This window comes from Magnolia sinica, chromosome 15, assembly GCF_029962835.1.
Source record: "Magnolia sinica isolate HGM2019 chromosome 15, MsV1, whole genome shotgun sequence".
Lineage (NCBI taxonomy): Eukaryota > Viridiplantae > Streptophyta > Magnoliopsida > Magnoliales > Magnoliaceae > Magnolia > Magnolia sinica.
Genome location: NC_080587.1, coordinates 72,234,307 through 72,257,373, shown reverse-complemented (window position 1 = coordinate 72,257,373; position 23,067 = coordinate 72,234,307). Strand labels below are relative to the sequence as shown.

The window sequence follows — 23,067 nt, the reverse complement described above, 5'->3', positions numbered from 1 at the left end:
GGTATTCCACTCAGATCTCTTGAGAGAGTGGAATGTAATATTCCAAGAAGACAGCAGTCTCAGGCAGAAAAGTGCTCTGTGAGTGACACCCACCCGAGTACTAGGGTATTCCCACTCAGATCTCTTGAGAGAATGGAAGTATGGGAAAGGGATCCATTCGTTGTCATCTGTCTTCACCAGTAAGGAAGTTTTGAAAGGAGTCAAGTGGATCACCATCATCATCATCTAAGCCTTATCCTAACTAATTGGGGTTGTCTACATTAATCCTGCTCTGCCATTCCACACTATCCAGTGCCATAACTTCAAGTGGGTCATCATTGTCAAGTGGGTCTAGTAAGATAAGTTGGGGCCTTGGAGGCTAGAATTGTGTAAGGAAGTGATCATGCAATCTTCAACCAGGCCTTGTCCAATATGTTTTGAGGCCATGGAAGCTAAGTTGGGGCCACTTAGACTAGTACTGCGTGGATATTATTATTATTATTATTATTATTATACTGGATCGACTTTGGCCTGAAATATGGCCAATGAGTCAGGCCAGACCTGATTTTGAGGCCCAATTAACAAATAAGCCAGGCACAAGTACCAGGTTTGGCAGAAACATATATGAACATTGGGCTCAAGACCAGGTACAGATATGAACCACCAGAGGACAAAAAGTGGAGAGGCCATGCTCAAGTAGTTAGTTGATTGTGGGGAAGGGAGACCAGTGATACATGTTTACCAAACACCACTCACATCCCAACACTGCACTTTAGCCTAACTATTGTGCATCATTGGCCCTTATATTTTTCTTTGGCATTTTCAAACTCCTCTGTTATTGGTGCCAGATATGGATACATGCCTCTTTTCAAGTGCCACGGCATCATATTTTCACAGTAGCAAACTTAGGTTTGGGACAAGTACCCTGGGTCTTTTAAGTTTCCACAAGCAGCACTTGAACTTCATAGACGAAAAGAGAAGTACTAGCAGTACTAGCTAGAAAAACTTTTGCATCCAGACCTCCCTTTACGTCTGTCCTCGTTTCTTTTTCAAGAAGGGATCTGGTGCTGTATCTAAGTCAATCACAAAGAACCGCATCTCCATAGATTCATGACTCTAGTGGAATACAATTGAGTGGTTACAAAAATGATCAAAATTCAATAAGGAAAGTCCTCCATGGTGGTTAGGATCATCATCAAAAAACCAGTGGCTAGAATCATCTGACAGGCACGGCTTTCAGCATATAGTCCACCCACGTGGAGGCCCAATAGATTAACACTCTGGATCTCACACACATGTGCCACCAAGTGTGCAGACATAGAGGATTACCTACTTATATATTGGCATTTAACTCTCTCTCTCTCTCTCTCTCTCTCTCTCTCTCTCTCTCTCTCTCTCTCTCTCTCTCTCTACGTGTTGTGACCATATTAGTCTTACCAAGGGCAGATCTTGTTGAGGAAGGTTGCTTCCACTTTCACCATCATCATCTTGTCGAGAAGCACAAACATCAAAGGCCTTTTCCACCAATTTGTCTGCCATGTCATGGTAGTTCTGCCCAATAGCAACAGAGATTTTTAATAAGAAAGAGCTAATTCAGTTTATGGAGAAAAAGAAATCAATAACCATTAGGTATCAGATGGGCCCCATAAGGGCTGTGTATACTCTACAAAAGATATAAATATTGCTTACATTCTTATACAGTGGACATACTCAATATCAACAACATATTCATTGTTTTCTCCATGCCATTGAGACTTCTGCAAATTTATAGGACTGACCAAAATAGTGCCATGCAGATCACATGAAAAGTGCAATGAAAAGAATTGTAACGGAAAGCGTGAAAAGTGGTGATAGTTCATTGAACAATCCGTAACATACGATGAAACTTACTATTAAGGAAGAAAACAGTAGAGAATTAGTTCGTGTTGTCAGTTTAGGACATGATGCCTTTTGCAATGGATCTACATATAGAAAGTGCTTTGCATGATCCACACAGAACAAAAAAGGAAGCATGCGAAAAAAAAAAAAAACTTCCTATCTAGAAAGAAACTGGAAAGAGGCTTGTTAGCCCCAGATAATTTATCGCACTTTTTGGGAAACACGGGAAAACATTGGGAAAATGGTTGAATTTTTCAATGAAACTTCAAGGATTGTTAGAAAAGACCTAAATACACACTTTTAAATCATAACATCTTAAAAAAAAGAAGTGCACATAATAGGTTTCCTTTGTATAGGGTCCTAAGCTATGCATTGTCTGAGTAAACTAATGCAACTATATTCCTTTTTGAATGCATAACATTTAGAGTGCATGTGATGATCATTTCATCAAACACTCTTAAATACTTAGAAATTAGTCTCAGTTGACAGCTGGTTGAAGGAAAGTTTCGTAAAAAAAATAATATTAAAAATATATATATATATTAATTAAAAAATAATTTTTATTTCCAAAAATTGACAAGGACTTAACAAATTAGTAGATCAGCCCTCATACATGCTTGATTTCATGTTTGGAGTGCAATATTGCAAGCATTTTGGAAAATTTTGAAATTTTCCCAAATAGAAATTGGGGAAATTTCGAATTTTCCCCAAATCGGACCACCTACACTCAAATTTGGAAATTAGAATGTATGTGATGATTATTTCATCAAATACTCCTAATTACTTCGATATTAATCTCAATTGGCAGCTGATTGAACAAAAATTTAGAAGAAAAAATAAAATAAAATTGGAGACAATGATGAACCAATGGATATCGAAATCAAAGCTCCAGCTCCTTGATTTTTCATGCAAAACATAATTTCAACAAAACAAAAAAGATCAAAAATTGAAAATGCTCACCAGATCGAACATATGGGATATATCAGCACTACCTATGCGTTTCGTATCGCACATGTGGGATACAAGATATATCGTGGGATATATCGGCTGATATTGTCGATATTTAAAACATTGGTTAGCCCCTAACTCACATCTCTATACATAATTCATGTTTCAACCTGGCAAGTGTGTGGTACACACAAGGACATCTATGCAGTGTCCTAAGGTGGCCCCCACCGTGAAGATGATCATACACAAAAATCAGGCTGGTCAAGTGATGCTCTGGGTCATCTATCCACCAAAAGGCTCCCAAGATCCGACCCACAAGTCTTATGCTTAAACAGTGGACACCCGACTTATGGACCCAACAAGATCAATCAGATATGGTTCTTAGCAGTCTGCAAGGACTATGGGGCCTATGAGTCTAATCGGATGGGTCTATTGAAAGAAATAATTGGACTGTGGGGCCCACGAGTCCGACTGTAAGTGAAACTGCCCTAGTAACTGTCTACTTTCAGCTTATTACAATTACATAAACCCACCAAAGCCCTATTAGGGTTTTTCATAATAGCCCACAATGCCATATAGTTGGAGTATTTTTTGGCATGTAAGTGGTATGCGGAGTTACTGGAGTCTTATTCAGATAGATTCTATTGGTTAGTTTCCTTAATTGATTTTTTTTGTGCAAGGATGCAAGTAGCTAGTTATTTAAAACTGGGACGCATGTAAGGAACTGCTATATAAACATAACCCCTACGTTTGGACTAGAGAATAATGATATTTTTTTATTATACAATTATGTGGGTATTTTCTTCTGTCCTTGCTCAGAAGATTCAGTTATTCTTCTTCTTGCTCGGGTAGAATTCCTCACTAGAATTCTTTCAGATAATTAGTCCCCCTTTGCACTCTTGTTGGAGGGTTTCATCCTTCTCTTTTTCTTTTCTTTTTTTCTTCTTTGTTTTTAACCAATAAACTAGTTGGGTTTCATCCTTTTCTTTCTAGTTAGATAAACTCGAAGTCCGCCGGAATATACTTGCAATGTCCATTTATTGGGTTCAATTTTCAATTTTTGGCATCTAAAGGAGAAGATTGAAGGCTCAAATTGGCAAATGCAATGATCCTTGTACTTGCAATTCGATTGCCTCAAATTGTTCCACCATCTACTCATCAGGTAACATCTATACCAAAATGAATGGACGTAAAAATACGTGTGGCCTGCCAGATGAATGGACCGCCTCATTTTGTGCATATTAATCTCCATGGTTGGGGTCACCTTATGGACCAGTTGGATGTCATATCCACTTACCAGTGCGTGTACAAAACACACAACACAAGTTTACACTTTATTGGAATTCAATTCGGTGCTGCATACAAAAGCACCCTTATTTTCAGTTAGTTAAGGTGATTGCTCACAGAATGCCACATATGGCATAACTACTATATGGTCGCAGGCTCACACACTTCCTACAGACTATAAAAGAACAAAGCTAAAAAAACAACAAATATCCTTTTATAATAAATCAAAGAGTGATATAACCCAATCCCAGTAAGCACGTTTTGTACAAGAAAGAAAAAGAAAAAAGATATCTAAAGTCAAAGATGCCCACACTTTAATTGAAAAAGTACAGCCAATCAAAATTCTACTAAACATACCACTGAATGAATGACAGTGAATAAAATAAATAAAATCATCTGAAGATGACGACATCAGCATTTGATGAAAAGTGACCAGAAAATCTTTTAAATGGCTAAGAATGAGAATGGTTTTGCATGGGTAATTTGTATCATTCTGCTAAAGCAGTCACTAAAAACAGGATTATGCAAAAATTGCAATCAGAAATATATATTTATTGACTAGATTTTATAATCAAACATACCATTAGAGCCCTAAAATTTTCTCTAGGGCGCCCTCTTCGCACCCTAGAAACATATGGGATTTGAACACCGCATCCTCCAAGAGAGTCCTGCCTAGTGACAAAAGCTGTTCTAGCCAAACCAACATCTTGGACAAGTCTGATCCGTGATTTTGGAGAGGACCGACCATGTTCCAAACATTTAACAGAAGAAATCAGTCTCCCGCTGCACTCTCTGGTCTCAACTTCTGATAATTCTTCGATGTACCGTCTAGTTGGCTTTCTAACTCTCTTGGCTGTAGACTGCTCCATATGGAGATCTTCACTCTGTGTCAGGATCTGTTTTAGGTTCTCTGAATCTCTTCACTGATGAAACATGTTGGTCTTCCATTTGGTTAGTCAGGAACGTTGCTGGGCCCCCGACATCATCATATATTCCTCTGATAGTTTGATCCGAGAGCTGAGAATCATCTGAGCATTTATTGCCATCCATCCCACAGTGCGATTCTTCTTTGGCTTTCTCACGGACTAATGTTTTGCCTTTGATTATAAAATTCGTAGTTGAAACATCACAAGAATTAGTCAACCCCATCGCAATTCTCCGTTTAAGCCACAGCTTGTCCTTGGCAGACGTTTCTCACCCAAAGGTCGCTCTGAAAGTTTCATGAAGCTCTCTTATTGAGAGATTATCCAAGCAGATGATTTCCCCTTTTATAGTGGAAAAATCAGGTATGGAACTGGTCCCAGTGTCAGAAACCGATTTGCAACTAATTGGTTCATCTGTTGGTTTCGGGCATGCCATGCTACTCGCTAATTCAGTAGCATCATCACTGCTTAGTCTGCGTGATGTAGGAAGACTAGTTTCCCGCGGAGCATTTTCAGCATGGAGCTTCTCATCACTAGATGGCAACTGCTCTTGTTGATCAGAAGACCGGCCATCTATATTCATGTACTTGGAAGAGTGATCAGGAGACTCACATGATAATCAGAGCCTTTCTTCTTGTTTAACCTTTTGCAGCATCTCCTCAATATACTGCAAGAGAGTATAAAATGGCAGGGGTTCAGAAACATAGATAGAGGGCATTCCAATGCAACACATATTGGCAAAAGTATGTGTTCAAACCCCTCAGTTTAACTAAATAAATACAAAATGGACAAAAAAAAAAAAAAAACCATGGCAGAAGAAATGTAGGCTATCAAAAGCTCCTGGCAGATTATAATGAGAAAGAATTAAAACATTTAAAAAGATCAACAAGGATATCGATGTATAGAAAGAAAATGAACTTAGCAAATCCAATAATGAGAAAGTATATAGGTTAATAGCAAGTCAATCAAACAAGAACTAGAAATTCTTCACCATAACAAAATTAACAGGGCATCTCTCTAAATGAGTTGTAAGCATGTTCTTCTAACGATACAAAAGCAAGTGAAGCGGTGCATGCAAATGCACAACCTGAGTTAAATGGATCCAAAAGTAGGAGCAATTTCCTTGCAACTAATGGAACAATCAAGTTACTGGAATTTGCAATGAATCTCAAAAAAGAAAAATATTCCAACAACACAATGATTTATTCACTAAGTGGAGCCAAAGTAAATTCCAGTGCTATGATGCAAAATTTTCGAGCTTTAGGGACAGAGTAGATACACATTTTAATGCTGAGTTAGATGGATTTAACCTTAGATATTGTGGTTGAAATAAAAATTGCAATGGAAACTTGTTTCCAGTAGCACATCATACAGATTCCAAAAATCTTTCAAAACAAAGACAATAGGCACTTAGGCCATTCAAAATCTAAACAAAAAGAAGAAAGAAAGAAAGAAAGAAAAAATATTGTGCTTCATAAGCAATGAATATTGGTTAGGAAAGAAGAGATGGAAGCTAGCCTTCCTCGCTGGGTATTGGTCCCTTTGGCTTGAAAGGAATAGACGATGCTTTGAGGATAAGTCCTCTTCCTTGGGTGGGATTTGTATAGTAGTATTGGGCTCCTTGAGCCTCGGGTGGGGTTTCTGAGTTCAGGGAACTCTTTGTAGTTTGTAGTGTGTTTTCCTTTCTGTTCTGCTTTTTGTTTCTGTTTTTGTTTGTTCTCTTTCTCTGTTCAGTATAATTTCACCTTTCCAAAAAAGAAAAAAGAACATGTTGCGTTTGTCTAGAAATGTGGGAATCATGGAGTCAACAATACATGGTACATGGTGTTGTTTGATGAATAATACGGGGCAGAAGGCAATAATAATTTCATGAACAAATAAACAACATCTAGATCAAAGAACATGATGAATCGATACTATCTCCACATATATTAAATATAATGGGTTTTGCTAGCATCCCCTTACCAACATCCCCGTAGCATTTTGCAGACATACAGATGTCCAATCATCAATAGAGACGGTTAATTCAATAGTACCATTGGGAGCAGCCATAGTGCAAGAATCATACGATCGGATGATCGTAACCCTTTGCATGTGGTCAATTTGTTACAACCATCCACTGTTTACGAGCCATAGACCACACGGTTAGGATCATAAGACCAAAGTGCTAGTTTGGAATCATACGCAATACAAAGTGGGATCTATTGAATAGATGTTTCAAGATGTTTGATTGGACCTATTTTGCTTCTCCGCTCAATCTTGACTCTCCATTTTCTATGCTATTGAATGAATGAACGGTACAAATGCTAATGCTCCCATTTGTGTGTGCACGTCTGTGTTTGGGGGGGTGGGTTTATAACATGTTCGCAAAAACCTCTGCGTGTGTGTGTGTGTGTGTGTGTGTGTGTGTGTGATTCTCAGTAATTTAGTAGCAGTTTATCACCATGAAACCTGAAGATAAGCCACAAAGTAGCCACGGGATTAGATGCAAAAAGTTCTTCCAGAGGTAATCAAGCAGAAAAACAAATGCAGCAGTCAATTAAAAATAAGTGCGCACATAAAGGTGGACTTCCAGTAACGCACCTCAAGCCAAGCATTCAACTTCCAACCGCTGCCTTCCGTATTCTCAGATTTTGATAACCCTGGCATATCTAGCTCATTTAGAAATGTACTTTTGTTACAATCATGTGCGCAACGTGGAAAACAAAGACAGTCTAAAAGTTAACAAACATATTAAGATAGAAATATTTGGAAACTCAAACCAAATATCAACTTCAAGTTCAAATGTATAGTCAGGTGCAGAAGCAAGCCTTTGAGACCAGAAAAGAAGTATAAGATGGACAAAATTGAGCCCATATTTAGCAACATATGTGACAAGGCCATTTAAAAGAAATTTCCATGACCAACATACATATCAGTCACCTGGGGGGCACCCATCGACACCCATATTTGGAGAAAACCTTCGTGTATCCTTTATTCTTGTGATTAGAAGTTGTATGGTTCTAACTATTTTGAGATATATACACACATATGTATGTATGCATATAGATTTTCCTATACTTTATGCATTCGTGGCCTAAAATCTATATAACAATAAATGTTTTGACTTTTTACATTGTCATTTATCTTTACGAATGAGTCAATGTGTCACCTTTTAAGGGCTCCCTGTCTGTCAGCTCATGTCCATGCTCGAGTCATTGAGGTAACAACATTATTGGAACAAGATAAGCTTCTATGACTCAGCCAGTGGCATGGAAAGGAAGGGGTAAAATGGACTGAATTACATCCATATAATGCTTTTCCTAACAGATGCCAATTCCAGAAACCCAAAAGCTACGCAGCCACTTCATCATTGGCCACTTCCAGTTCAGTACAACGGCACAAATTTGACTTTCCTCCTCAGGAAGTCCCTCAATGCCATTCTTCTATTGGGATTACCCAATAGTTCAACGTTCTATGAAACAATGTTCATTCTCTATCTCTTACCCAAATTGCCCCCTTTCCCTCTTTTTATCCTGATTTCTTGATTTATCATAATTCATGAGACCAGATATTGCATTCTCTCCTTTCTTTTTGTTGAACATTGGGTATAATATCAAGAAACCGGCCGAAGCCAAAAATATACAAATGAACAAAGAGAACGAAAGATACAAATCAAACCAACACTCTGGAAAGAAAGAAAGAAAGGAAAAAACAAAAAAAAAAAAACAGATAATTACGACTCAAACCAACTCTCTAGAAAGCACTCAGCCGCCTTTGACACCAACGCCCACTCCATAACATTCCTTTTAGCCCTATTGAACGAACACCTCTGAGACTCGCCCTGATCGGTTCCTACAACATAGGTTGTACCTTCCTAGCCATATCAACCAAAATCCCACGAGTAGAAAAAGCTGCCAAACTTCTGTCTCTCTTTTTCCATATGTTCCCTAATGCCACGTAAAGAAGAAATGCGCGACCAAACATGGTGAGACAAGCAATTCCAAATAATTTGAAGAAGCCTTACCAAACTGCTCTTGTGAAAGCAGCAACCTCTGATGGAGTGCCATATCACCAAACATGCACTTGACTGACTGATTTCATCACTCCTCAACCCTCTGGAAAGCATCCTGAAGAAAGACGAAACTGAAAATTTTCCCGACTTTTCTTTTCACCAAAGGAGCAAATCCAATTCGCTCAACACTGGACGAATCTTGAACAAAAGCTTTTGCAAGTAAACAAACTCCTCAAATTCGGCATCATATTAGTTCTGCCTGCACGACAAAGACCAAACAATTTCCTTGCCTCTCATATCAAAACAATTTTGACTCCACCACCACTCTCGCTAACCTAGGAAAGGCCTCACTCAATTTTTGATCCCCAACCCATCTCTCTCTCTCTCTCTCTCTCTCTCTCTCTCTCTCTCTCTCTCTCTCTCTCTCTCTCTCTCTCATCTATCCACATATTGGATGGCCCATATCACAGGTGGCCCCACCTGATGGACAGTCCACATCGAAGGTGAGCCCCATGTAATGGACAATCCATGTCAAAGTTCAGCCCCTTATGGTGAATGGCCTATAACCAAGGTCGGCCTTGCATATGATGGAGGCCCACTTTGAAGTTGGGCATTGCATGATGGACAGTCCACATTAAAGGTGGGCCTCGCGTACTGGATGATCCACATCCAATGTCCAACATGATGGATAACTCACATCCAAGGTGGCCATGCATCATGGATAACTGACATCGAAGGTGGACCTTACAAGGTGGATGATCCATATTGAACTTAAGCCCCTCATGATGGATGGTGCACATTGAAAACGAGGCCGGGGTGGGACCAACCTAATGAACAGTCCACATCAAAGGTTGGCTTCACATCACGGACGGTGGATACTAAAAGGACCCCACATGAATAAGTAAAAGTTGGAAGAGATTTTAATGGAAGAGATTTGAAAATGATATAAAAGAGTGAAAGAGGAGTGAGATTAATGAAAAACATTTAAAAATTACTTATGTGATGTTGGAAACAAAACAAACTTTACTACTTTTTTGCTGACAAGCATATTGTTTACCAAACATACTTATCTATTGGATAAGTAGAAACCAAGATAAGCTACTTGAGGCATACGTAGATTAAGCAAAACAACTTACGAACCAAATGAGCCCCTAATGTCTAGCATGAGGGCAACAACAAGCATCATAGAAGATCAAACCATCAATATTAATAGTACCATCGACAAACATACCATGCTAGCATCTAGGTTGGTGTGGTTTTCTCTTATGTCTCCCCTTCGACCTTTCTTCAATACAAAGATTTCCCTAACATCCAACTCGACAACTGCAATGGGGTGAGCTCCATGTGAGCACTAAGAACCACGGCAACTATATTAGCATCTTGAGTTGGTTTGATTTCATCTGATGTCTCACCTTCAACCTTCTTCAACACAAAGACCCTCATTCTCCTCTCTCTCTCATCAACCCATGTGAACTTCTCTAACATCTTGCTTGACAGCAACAACAGGTGTGGATTGCATGTGAGCCTCGTGCGAGATAGCTATTATGGTAATGTTACCACCAACAACTATACCGGCATCTTGAGTTCGTTTGGTTTCCTATGTTGTCGCACTTTAACCTCTCTTCAAATGAACTTCTCTAATGTCCGACACAACAACAGAGATATGTGCAGGTGCAGGTTGAATGTGGGCATCATCCATTCTTTTAGCAATGGTACTATTGACAACTTCTCTAACATCTTGCTTGACAGCAACAGGTGTGGATTGCATGCAAGCATCGTGCGAGATAGCTATTATGGTAATGTTACCACCAACAACTATACCGGCATCTTGAGTTTGCTTGGTTACCTATGTTGTCTCACTTCAACCTCTCTTCACATGAACTTCTCTAATGTCCAACACAACAACAGCAACAGGTGCAGGTGCAGGTGCAGGTTGAATGTGGGCATCATCCATTCTTTTAGCAATGGTACTATTGACAACTATGGCATCTTGGGTTGGGTTGGTTTCCTCCAATTTCTCACTTCAACCTTTCTTCAATATGAAGGCTTCATATGAACTTCCCAAACACACGTCTTGAGAGATGCATTGGCTTCCTCCAATGTCTCGTATTCAACCTTCCTTCAACAAACAAACTTCCTCCTTGTCAACAAAGCCTAAACCTTAATATCTGTAAAGGCCAATTTGGATTGCAAATTATATCAATAATGTATTATAAAAGTGCAATGATAAAAAATTCCTTTACCTATCTCCTGAAAGCATTGCATTTGACTGACAATTCCATGTTTGGTTTATCATGGTAAAATTGTAGTGATGATACTTTTCCATTACTTCAACGTCAAATCTTCAAATCCGTAAATTGATGCACGTGTTTAGGTTCGAGATTTCCATTGCAATGCAATGTAAAATTGTAATGATTACAAACTCATCTCCTAATACATCTGCATTTGACCACCAATTCGTGCGTTTCGTTTATCATGGTAAAATGATAACAATGTTGCTTTTATAGTACATTACTAATGTAATTCACAATCCAAACAAGCCCCAACCAATATAATACCTGCATTCTGGAACGGATTGCCTTCCTCCCATGTTTCTTACTTTCAACCTTTTCCACTGGAGTTGCTCCTCTACTAGGAAGTGATTCTCTTGTGACGACGCGGCTGCTTGGAAAATGTGAAATAGCAATGGCTCGGAGATGGGGTTCTTGCAATGAAGCACCAATACTAGCCAGCATACCATCAACATCGATGCTGTCATTTCTCCTGTTGTGAAAACATTGGATTTACTAACATTTCTAGCATTGAGAGACGGTTTGCTTTTCATCTAACCGTCAATCCTTGGGTTACCATTGGCAGAAGACATGGGCCCCACGTGAAGAATCATGGAACATTCTGTGTTTTATGCAACGCCCATTGTTAAAAGCGTGGAAGCGGGCCTTATCACTTTGAAATCCAGCTGTATCCTGGGGACTTCATCATTCCTCTCTCCCTCATCATATTCCTCACCCTTGCCGCTTCATTCCATCTGTTCAAGGATGCGTAAATGTTTGATAAAAGAACATAGTTCCCAGTATTCTCGGGCTCAATTTTGAACAGATGCTGGGCAGCAATTTCACCCAGTTTCGCATTGCAGTGCACCCTGCAAGCTCCTAACAAAGCACCCCATACACCCGCATCGGGTGCACCGGTCATGCTCTCGATTAGCTTGTGGGCCTCTTCGAGCTCCCCAGCTCGCCCAAGAAGGTCCACCATGCACGCGTAGTGCTCAGTTAGTGGGACGATCCCATATGTCTGTGTCATCAGCTTGAAGTACTTGCACCCCTCGTCGAGCATGCCCACGTAGCTACATGCATTGAGGACACCGACGAAGGTGATTTGGTTGGGTGCAATTCCTTCCTTTTGCATCCTTTCAAAGAACTCTAGAGCTTCTTGGCCCCGCCCATGATCGGCGAGGCCGGTGATCAATGCAGTGTAGGAGATTACATCTTTCTTAGGCATTTTGTAAAATATCCGGCATGCTTGGTCTATGCTCCCACATTTCGAGTGCATATGGACCAGGGCATTGGCTGCGACAAGCGTGAGTTCAGCACATCTCTCTTCCATATGTTCTGCCACTGAATCCGCCATGTCAGCATCCCCAAGCTGTGTGCAAGCGGAGATCACTGCCACCATTGCCACCTCATTGGCATCCACATTTGCACCCCTCATCTCCTTATACGTCTCTATTGCTTCTTTTGAGAACCCATTCTGCGCATAGCACGCGATCATGGCCGCCCAGGAAGTGGAGTCAAGTGCAAGTGCTCCGTCAAACACACGACGGGCACCTTCCACATCTCCACATTTCCCATACCCCGCAATCATAGCCGTCCATGACACTGCATTTTTCTCCGGCATTTTATCGAACAGATCTCTGGCGGCACCAACATCCCCCAAATTCGCGTACCCAGCAACCATAGCAGTCCAAGAAACAACATTCCGCTCCGGCATTTCATCAAACACTTGTCTCGCATCTTCCATCAGGCCCACCTTCGCATAACCCGAAACCATTGCCGTCCAAGAAACAACATCTCTCTCAGACATTGCATCGAACACCTCACGTGCATCATCGACGACACCGCATTTCGCATACATATCCAAAAGCACCGTCTGCACGATCTTATTGCAAGACAACCCTGATTTGATTACTCGATCGTGAATCTGTTGCCCTTCTTTCATCGCAGGCAAACGGGCACAGGCCGTCAGCACAGACGAGAAGGTGAAGGCAGTGGGTGGAACGTCGCTCCGGTGCATTTTAGTGTAAATGGACAGGGACTGGCTAAATTGCCCATGGAGGGAGTGGGACCGGATGAGGGAGGTCCAGAGGAACTGGTTTTGGCAGTGGGGAATTTGATCGAACACATGGCGAGCATAGGAGAGGTGATGGGGGAATCTGAGAATTTGGGTGGTGAGCGAGAGGAGGAGATGGTGGGTTTGGTGGGGCCCACTTGAGATGCGGAGGATGCGAGCGTGAGTCTGCTTGAGGTGTTTGATGGTTTTGCTGATTTGGAGGCAGAAGCTAAGGGCGGGCTGTGTGTTGTAAGAATATTGGGAAGAGGAAGAGAGAAGGGATTTGATTGCCATGGACAAGAATCTCACCGTTCATCAGCATGGGACCCACCCTGATGGAAAATGGATTACGCACTACCCCAATCAGGTGATCTTAACCGTCCGATCGGAGGCTTTTGACAGCAGATGTATAATAAGCGATTTGACGGCCGGGCTGCCTCTGCTATCTTAGGATTTTTAGAGAGAGAGAGGGAGGGAGGGAGAGAGAGCTGCGACAATGGTGGCGGGAAAGAAGGCCAAGAAGACTCATGAGAGCATCAACAATCGGGTGGCTCTTGTGATGAAGAGCGGCAAGTACACTCTCGGTTACAAGACCGTCCTCAGGTCCCTTCGCAGCTCCAAAGGTAAGTTGATCATCATTGCAAACAACTGCCCTCCACTTAGGTAATCTGAGATCAAGCACTATGCGATGTTGGCAAAGGTTGGAGTTCACCACTTTAATGGGAATAATGTGGATTTGGGCACTGCTTGCGGCAAATATTTTCGGGTGTGCTGCCTCGGCATCATTGATCCAGGTGACTCGGATATCATCAAGAGCTTGCCCGGGGAGCAGTGATTTAGAGAGAGAGTAAAATTCTAATTTTAATGGCTGGTTTTACAGGGGTCTGTTTGTCATAGAGGCCCTTTCAGTATAATGTGAATTTTCTTGTTAGAAGCCAAAATAATAATAATAAGCGGTTTGACAGCCGTTCCTACTTTCTCAAAACGATGACAGGCTTCCAACCTTAGTCAATTGGTCGGTGACCAAACACCACCGACATCCCTACTAACCAGACTCTAGGAGATGGGCCATCGTGATGTATATGCTTTATATCCACGCCATTCATCTGTTTTGCCAGCCCATTTTAGTGCATGACCCTGAACTTGAATCATATCTAAAGTTCAATTCAACTACACCATTGGAAAGAGTCCGGATAATGACATCCACAGTTGAAACCTTAGTAGACCCCACTGATGTTTATTTATCATCCAACGTATTCATAAGGTCACACTTACCTAAAATTCAAGCGGGCCACACTAGAGAAAAACAAAGGATGGAAATGCTAATTGTAGAAATGTAATGTTTTTTGTTTCTTATAGGATTGCTCTTATAAGTTTCGAAATTATTTAATCATGTGATCGCATATAGAAATAAGTCAGTGCAACATATGTATGTAATGGATGTTACAATATTTCATATTGGTATCAGGTTGTTTGTTGGGCATATTATGAGAAATTCACATTCGTAAATGACCTCATCTATCTTCCCTTCCTCGTATTGGAATCCCATGCAATACCTCTCAAGCCTGTGGAACCCACCATGTTGTATAGGTAAAAAATCCACTGTATTGGGTTCTATCCTCAATGTTAGGACTTAAGACAAAATCATTTAGATTCACAAATTAGATGGGCCACTGGATGGAACAATAAGGATGGGAAAGCAACCATATAAGATTGTGGTTAGGGTTATAATGGTTAGAGTTGTACATGAGTTGAATTGAGTTGAGCTTAGCACAGCTTGACTTGGCTCGGCTAGTATTTGACCCCAACTCAAGCTCGGCTCGGCTCAATACTTGAGCATGACTGGCCAACTCAACTCGGTTCGATCAACAGCTCGGGCTAGTTCAAATCAAGTTCAAGCATACGCGATATTTTCTCAAAAATAGGGAGTGTACCTTCAATTTTCACAATATACAAAACAACAACATCAATTGACAAGTACTTCATCAAACACTCGATAGGCATCATCAAAATCAAAATACCAAAATAATTTTATTATGTAAAATTATTATTTTTTCTTGTAGCGATTTGTTTTGTATCATACCTTCTTTGCCACCAACCGATCCTGCGGAAAATGTATGCATCCAAAACAACGCTTCATTGAGTCATTCTATCAAACACTTGGTGAGCAATGTTAATATCAAAATAACCAAGTCACCGAATTGATTTGATCTAAGTTCGATTCGAGTTGAGGTTCGATCCGAGTTGATTTGAGCTCAGACAAGCTAGAACTCGACTCAAAAAATTTTCGAGCTCCAAAAATCAACTTGACTTGGCTCGAATTCAATTTCGAACCGAGTCGAATCAAGCTTTTTCGAGTCAAGTGAGTTATCCAAACTAACTTGGTTTGTGTACAGCTCTAATCATGTTACGTATCTTTCTTAAACCCATTAATCATATGCAAATCACCACGATGAAGAGAATATACAAAAATCAGCATGATAAAAAACTCAAGCAAGCTACATGGGGTGAACCTAGCAGTTTTTGGAGCAATTTTACATTGCGCCTAACTTTCCAATGGTATAGCCGAAAATAATGGTTTTCATATGTTGGAAGAAGTGGATTTCACACACACAACCTGGCAGACCCATGGGTGGTTTACCCATTGCATATAAAATGGGTGTTTCAAGCGACATCTTCCAATGATATGAACCTTATCTAAGATGGGTCTCCCTTTTTATGGTGGATGCAGGCTAAATAATTCATAAATTGAATTATTTCAAACCTTTGATGATTTGGTTATCTTGCTTTGAATATTGATTGTCATTGAGAACTACATATATTTGAAGGTTGATATATACAATTTTAGGTGTTTTTTTCTTTCTTTATGTCTTTCACATAAATGGTTTGAAACATCTAAAACCACAATCACCGGCCGATATTGCCTAATCATGCTTTCTAAGAGAATGTCAGTTATTAGCTAGGAGGTGTCATCATTCCTAGCTCTTTTCATAATAGCCATTATTGACCATAGTCTATCAAATCAAATATTATATACACAATGTGCATGAAGTAAGATTCTTATCAGGTGGGCTACACATGATCATTAGATTTGACCGTTGGATTATTCAAATTGAGCGATTCAGTGGCACTCACTTCAGTTGTGATCATTATAAATAAGTTTTGAGACAGGACGCTTAAATCGTGGTCCCTATACTCAGTTATTAGGCCAGATATGGAAACCTATGACATGGAGACCTTAGAGGAAGAAGTGTAATGGGCAAGCTTCTAGTCTTTTTCTCTATATATTGATATTTTGGTCCCCTCACCAACACAAGTGAGAAAATTATAATCTTATTGAAGGTTCTCCTAAGGGTGTAAGGTGCCGAAGATCAAGATTCCTATCAGCATAATGTCTTCTCAATTCAATACGCTTTTAGGTTATGGTTTTGAATCTCTATTATTAATGCATAGACGATCTGCCAATTCTACAATACAGGTATAATACATGATTGTCGAAAAGCCTATTAGTAAAACATGCTAATGCGCTCATACATTTTTCAACAATTGCCTAACTGCTAAAAAGCCTGTTAGCAAAAATTGCTAGTGTGCTCGTACATTTTTCAACAATTCATGAGCTATTCCTTAAAAGCTCCTAGCTGAGTAGCCCTAACTTAAGGGCATGCTTTTTTGTTTCAAAGCTGGTTTAGAAAGTCACAAGTCTGTAGGTTTTCAAAAGCTGATCGTAGCAGATTACATAAACCGACACAGGTGGTGTGTTAATGTGACAAAGTTATGTGGTCGTTACCATGATGTGTAATGGTATGTTATTTTCATTTTGCCATGTCATTTTATGGCGTGAGTCTAAAATAAGATAGATCCAAGCCTCAATCAGACCACACCACAAAAAGCATTGGGGAAAGTTTCAACAGTGAGTTGCATTATCTTCGCTCTTTCTGTGCTGTAGTTCACTTGAACTTTGGATCAACTTCTATCTATCTTTGGGCTTAGACACTGAAATGATCCCGAAAAATGGATGGACAGTGTGTATGTAACACATACATCACGACGGGGATCATAGAAGGCTGCCACGTCAACCCACCATGCAATCCATGTCCGTACTGACCCCTATGCCAGTACGGATTTAGCTACTAATCGATGCGCCGTGGCCATCATGATTTTTGTGTTTTATCCACACGGTCCATCGATATTTTCAGCTCATTCTAGATGATGACCACAAAAATGAGGCAGATCCAAATCTCAGGTGGACCACACCGTATGAAAATAGTGATGATTGAATGCCCACCATTAAAAATTTCCAATGCTCAATGTAATGTTTATTTGCGATCAAACCTGTTGATTAGGTCACACAGACCTAGATGAAAGAAAAAACATCATCCTGATCCAAAATTCTGTGGCCCCTAAGAATTTTTATGGTGGGCGTTCAATCAACATCGTTTCCCGTGATGTGGTCCACCTAAGATTTGGATCTATCTATTTTTTTTTGGATCACGCCTTAAAATGATCTGAAAAAATAGATAGACGGCGTGGATAAAACATATACATTATGTTGGGGCCCACATGACACCGTCCAGTAGCGACGTCGGTATTGGCGAGGTAAGTATGCAATCCGCGTCCATTGAAAATATAATCCATATCCAACGTATTGTAATAAGCTATGGATGTTATGCAATTGCTTAGAAATTGCACACGTGGCATAAAAGTAATCAAATCAAACCGTCCAAATTATGATATCAAGTGTGCATTTACCATGACCCAAAAATCAAGCTTATTTGATAATATTACTATCGGCTCCGCAGACTCTTTATCGAACGGTTAAAAACGAAAATATCCAACGGTCCTATGCCCTCAAACAAGTGTACATTAATCAGAGTTTAGGATCATTCATCCAATCTGATCTTGATATTATGTATTGATGCCAGTGGGATACACAATCTAGACGGTTTATCTGTGTCAATATATCCCACGTGTACGATTTCTGAGTACCTGCGTATCAAGCATCTTACGCAGCCCGAGTACCATATAACTGATTACTCTGTCTCTGTCAGAAGCCGTACGCCCATTCGTTCCAGAATCCAGATCAAGATCCAGAGGAAAAACAAGAGGTAAATGTTAAACGCATGCATACATACATACATACATACAGCATTCATGGAATGATCGTATACGTCTTTGTGGGGCCACCCATGATATTTATATAGTAGAATCCAAACCGTGAATCTGGTGCTGCTCCTCATTTTCACTGTACATCTCCAGAACCATCCGATCCCAGACTCAGGTGAGAGTCAACGCTGGTAGCAATATACGATACATACATATATACATACGTACGTATTTCTCATTATACAATACATACATATATAAGTACGTACGTATTTCTCACTACACCCACAACAAACCCGCCTTTCTTCCTACCGTCGCGCTTTTCCGGAAGGGAGACAAATAACCATCACCCCAGGCGCACGTTAGATACGTCCCTTCCTTCGAAACCCGCCTTTCTTCCTACCGTCGCGCTTCTCCGGAAGGGAGAAAAATAACCTTCACACCAGGCGCACGTTAGATACAACCCTTCTACTCGAAAACCTCTTTCAGAGAAATGAAATCGCCCTTCAAAAAGCTCCTGAAACTCCGATCTCCTCTGACCGAAAAACCACCAGATTTCCCCAAACTACCCTCCATGAATACCCAAAATACCCTTCCTATCCCCACCCTCTCTATTTCCCTCGCTTCCCAAAATGCCCTCACTCAATTCCTGAAATCCCATCTCACTTCCCCCATCACTCCATCCCAGCTCCTCTCCTTCCTGCGAACCAAACTCCATCATCACCCTACATTCACACAATTCGATTTCCACATCTTCCGGTGGGCCGCTTTGATTGATGACTCCTTCCGCCACGATCACTCCACCTACGAGTGGATGGCCCGCACCCTCGCCATCACTGATCGCTTCGATGATCTCAATTCCCTCCTCCAGACCGTCCTCTCCGATCCCTGCCCGTGCTCTGATGGCACTATCTTTGCCTGCCCACGCATTGAGCCCATCTTCCGGTTTGCCCTCAATTCTTTTGTCCGGGTGGGCCGACTCAATGATGCCATTGCTGCCTTTGAATCCATGAAGAGATCCATTGATGGGAAGCCTAATATAGTCCTATACAACATTTTAATAAACGGGTTTGTTAAACATCAGAATCATGAAAAAGCCCTCGAGTTGTATCGGAAGATGGTGAAGGATGGCGTGAGACCGGATGTGTTCACGTTCAATATTTTGATTGGGAGTTGCTGTCGGAATTTGAATTCCGATTCGGCCCTGGGTCTGTTTCGGGAAATGCGGATCAGAGGTTGTAATCCAAATGTGGTTAGTTTCAACACGTTGATTCGGGGTTGTTTTAGAGAAGGGAAGGTTGAGAAGGGCATTGGGATCGCCCATGAAATGCTCGATTTGGGTTGTGGGTTTTCGGTTGCTACGTGCGAGATTTTGGTGGATGGGCTTTGTAGGGTGGGGCGGGTAGTTGATGCTTCCACTTTTTTGGTTGGGTTTTTGAGGAAAGGAGCCATTCCTATTGGGTTTGATTGTTTGAATCTCATCGAGGTACTATGTAGGGAAGGGAAGATGGATCGAGCATTGGAGGTTTTGGATGAATTTTGGGCAAGTGGAAGAAGGCCGAGTGTGGTCGCTTGTACTACGTTGATTGAATGCATGAGGAATTCAGGGAAGATTGATGAAGGGTTGAGATTGATGGAGAGGATGTTGAAAGATGGGATTGTTCCGGATAGTGTTACGTACAATTGTGTTGTTCAAGCTTTATGTGATGTTGGGCAGGTAATGGATGCGAATAGACTGAGGGTGTTGGCTTCGAGCAAAGGATTGGATCCGGATGGTGCGACATTCGATATGTTGGTTTCTGGGTTTGCGAGGGAAGGTTGGAGGAGAGAAGGCGAAGGTGTTGTTGATGAGATGTTGGATGCGGGATTCATACCGGATATTAGTACGTACAACAGGTTGATGGATGGGCTTCGAAATGGAAGTATGCCCATTCGTCGTCATAGAAATGTTACTGGTGAGTGAGAATTGATTGCTGTATTGGCTAGTAGTGAGGACCACCCTAACTCCTTGGGCAATTAACTAGTCGGCGTTCTTTGGTGTTTTGAACTGTGTCAGGCCTCATGTTCAACTTGAGGAAAAGTGGCGTCGCCGGGGTTGCTTTTGATGGTGAATTTGTGGATTCCTTTGCCGACTTTTTGGAATGTAATTTTACGTCTCCCGATGAAGGGCATTGGTCTTATGATTGGGGGGAATTCAAATTTTTGAGACCCAATTGTGGAGAGAATTGAAAAGAGCCGGCAAAATGGGAAATTAAAAAACCTTATCTTACATTGGGAGGGAGAATTTGATAACAAATCTTCCAATATGCTTCCTTTCTTTATTTAAGATGCTGGCAAGCATTGCTAAGAGAATATAGAAGATCCAGAGGGATTTTTGGTGGGAGGAAAGAGAGAAGGGCACAAATTTCACATCGTCAATCAAGGTTTGAAGTATTGCCAACACCAGTACATGTTGCCCATGAATGATACAGCTGTATCAGCCTGTTGGCCCAAGACAGTGATATCGGGTGATATGGGGCCATATTGGTGGTGAACTATATGATACCCAACACACCGATTTTAGAACCTTGTCTTTAACTGAGGGAAAGTCCAAATTCAAAGAGGGAAGGTCTTGGGATGGTTTGGTTAAGGGAGACGTATTGTTCCCTTGGAAAATGGTGGTGGCGGTTCAGGGATGAGCTGGAAGCCTTATGGAGAGAAGTTAAATGGAAAACATGGACTTTGGGAGGTGGTTCTCGGGCAGTTATCTAGGAATGAAGTTTCAAATGTGTCAAGGGCAATTGACTTGATTGGCAGGAGATCTAACATTGAGGGCGGTCACTTCCGAACAAAGTGGGTGACTTCGAGGAGGACCCGAGGATGGTGTTGGTTGAGGAAACAAGATCTGTTTAGGAAAAATGTGTGGCTTGGGGGCTCTAATTAGATGCTTCTTTTCCATCCATTTGCTCTTTGGCTTTGAACAAAGAGGCCATGGTTGATGAAAGCCCCTTTGTTTTGTTTTTTTGGGGGTTAGGGTTAGATGCAACATGAATGAAGATGAAATGAGGGGTTTTGCTGACCTTATGGGTTCACTTCATGAGGCTGACATTGTTCTCTTGGGTGAAGATTGGAAGTATTGGAGTTGGTTGGCTTGGGGAATCGTCTCATACAAATCTATAATGTCCAAGTTGTGTGACATTGGTAATTACAGCCACCTGTGTGCCTTTGTGTGGAAAGTCCCCATCTGTCCTAGAGTTCAGTCCTTTGGTTGGATTGCTGCTGCAAACGAAATCTTAACTTTGGGTAATTTATAGAGGAGAAACATGGCGCAAACAAATATCTGCTTTATCTGTAGGAAAGTTGAGTTGCCGGTGGATCATCTGTTCTTGCATTGCATGTCAATGTGGGCAGTTTGGGATTATTTTCGCAGTTCTTTAGAGTTCAATGGGCTGTTGGAACATTGGTTTTTGATGTAATTTTGGGTGTTAGTGCTACCTACCTTCACTGGGACCTGATTTTGTTCTTGTGGAGGGGTTGGGGTTTATTGTATTTGTGGAGGTTTGGATTGGAGGAAGATTCATTGTGGAAAGACACCATTGGGAGGAAATATGGGCATCAAATAGGGGGATGGTGGACATGAACTTCATTGCTATATAGAGCCTCTGACTTATGGAATCCTGTAGCTTCACTAATTAGCAAAAATACCAGAGGGAGTGGCCTTCTTATTGGGTAATGGGAAAAGGATACATTTTTGGGAGGACATTTGGATAGGTGGCAAACCGTTGAGGGAAGTCTTTCCAAGGTTGATGCGATGCTCCACCTCAGAAAATATTTCAGTTTCACATTGTTTCTTGATAGTAGGGGGAGAGATTGCCTGGGCCCCACCATGTCACAGGATGAAGAAAATGAAGATCTCGCTGATACTCTTAATGTTACTCCGCTATGCAAAGCCAACACTTGGGATAAACGATGCTATGATTTGGCTCAAAGAGCAGTCTGGCCGACGCTCCGTGAAATCCTTGTATAAACTTCTTAGTGGTCCGCCTTCGGGCTCCCCACCTCATCACGCTGCTCACTTCTGGCATTATGGGGCTGCTCCCAAATTTGTGGTCTTGGCCTGGTTAGTCGGGAACAATAAAGTGCTGGCAGTTGGTAATCTTCGTTGCGGGAATTTGCCACTCACAAATGTCTGTATGATGTGTATAAAGGATGAGGAATCAGAGGACTGTCTCTTTTTTTCAGTGTCCTTTCACAAAGGAACGATGAGTCAGCTTCTTCTCCCTTTTTGGCATTTCATGGATGGTCCCCCAATCAATGGCAATTTTGTTTATTTATTTATTTATTTTCTAGTGTGGCATTTTGGATAAAAGGTCAAACCATTTGGAGATTGGCCCTTCTGGCAGGTATTGGGTCACTTTGGGAAGAAAGGAACAATCGCTGTTTTAGAAATTGAAGTGGCCGGGCTCTAGATTGTTTCAATGGGGCAAAACAGCTTGTTCGGGGTTGGGCTGTTGCTGTAAATTTTCTAGATCTTAGCTTCTCCTTTCCAGCTCTCTGGTCAGCTTTGTAAATTTTTTGTTTTATTTGTGAGATAAATAAATTATTGCCTTTTAAAAAAAGTCTCCTGTATTTGGGTGATTTTTATTTGGA

At 41.1% G+C, this 23,067-nt stretch overlaps 3 protein-coding genes, 1 long non-coding RNA gene and 1 pseudogene across 8 annotated transcripts in view; 3 read left to right on the top strand and 2 right to left on the bottom strand.

Moving 5' to 3' along the window:
• Positions 1–1,441: 1,441 nt before the first annotated feature.
• Positions 1,442–7,809, bottom strand: LOC131227595 (uncharacterized). Its single transcript, XR_009162378.1, has 3 exons — positions 7,599–7,809; positions 4,674–5,682; positions 1,442–1,530 (listed from the first exon to the last, which is right to left on the bottom strand). It is a non-coding gene; the product is annotated as an uncharacterized LOC131227595 (long non-coding RNA).
• Positions 7,810–11,453: 3,644 nt separating this feature from the next.
• On the bottom strand, positions 11,454–13,631 carry LOC131227331 (putative pentatricopeptide repeat-containing protein At5g37570). Its single transcript, XM_058223117.1, has one exon. It carries the CDS (start codon positions 13,627–13,629, stop codon positions 11,950–11,952), a length of 1,680 nt encoding a protein of 559 aa, XP_058079100.1. The 5' UTR covers positions 13,630–13,631; the 3' UTR covers positions 11,454–11,949.
• Positions 13,632–13,831: 200 nt separating this feature from the next.
• LOC131227332 (large ribosomal subunit protein eL30-like) lies at positions 13,832–14,269 on the top strand (annotated as a pseudogene).
• Positions 14,270–18,367: 4,098 nt separating this feature from the next.
• LOC131228213 (omega-amidase, chloroplastic-like) overlaps positions 18,368–23,067 on the top strand; it is a 41,200-nt gene continuing 36,500 nt past the window's right edge. For 2 of the 5 annotated variants that reach the window (XM_058224103.1, XM_058224100.1), the window contains exon 1: positions 18,369–18,440. The gene's annotated coding sequence lies outside the window, so the exon portion shown is untranslated. Of the gene's footprint in view, positions 18,441–18,466; positions 18,614–23,067 lie in introns of those variants that run through there. The other 3 variants (XR_009162755.1, XM_058224102.1, XM_058224101.1) reach the window with 3 other exon arrangements.
• On the top strand, positions 18,620–22,658 carry LOC131228212 (pentatricopeptide repeat-containing protein At2g36240). Its single transcript, XM_058224099.1, has one exon. The coding sequence runs from the start codon at positions 18,932–18,934 to the stop codon at positions 20,399–20,401; it is 1,470 nt and encodes a 489-aa protein (XP_058080082.1). The 5' UTR covers positions 18,620–18,931; the 3' UTR covers positions 20,402–22,658.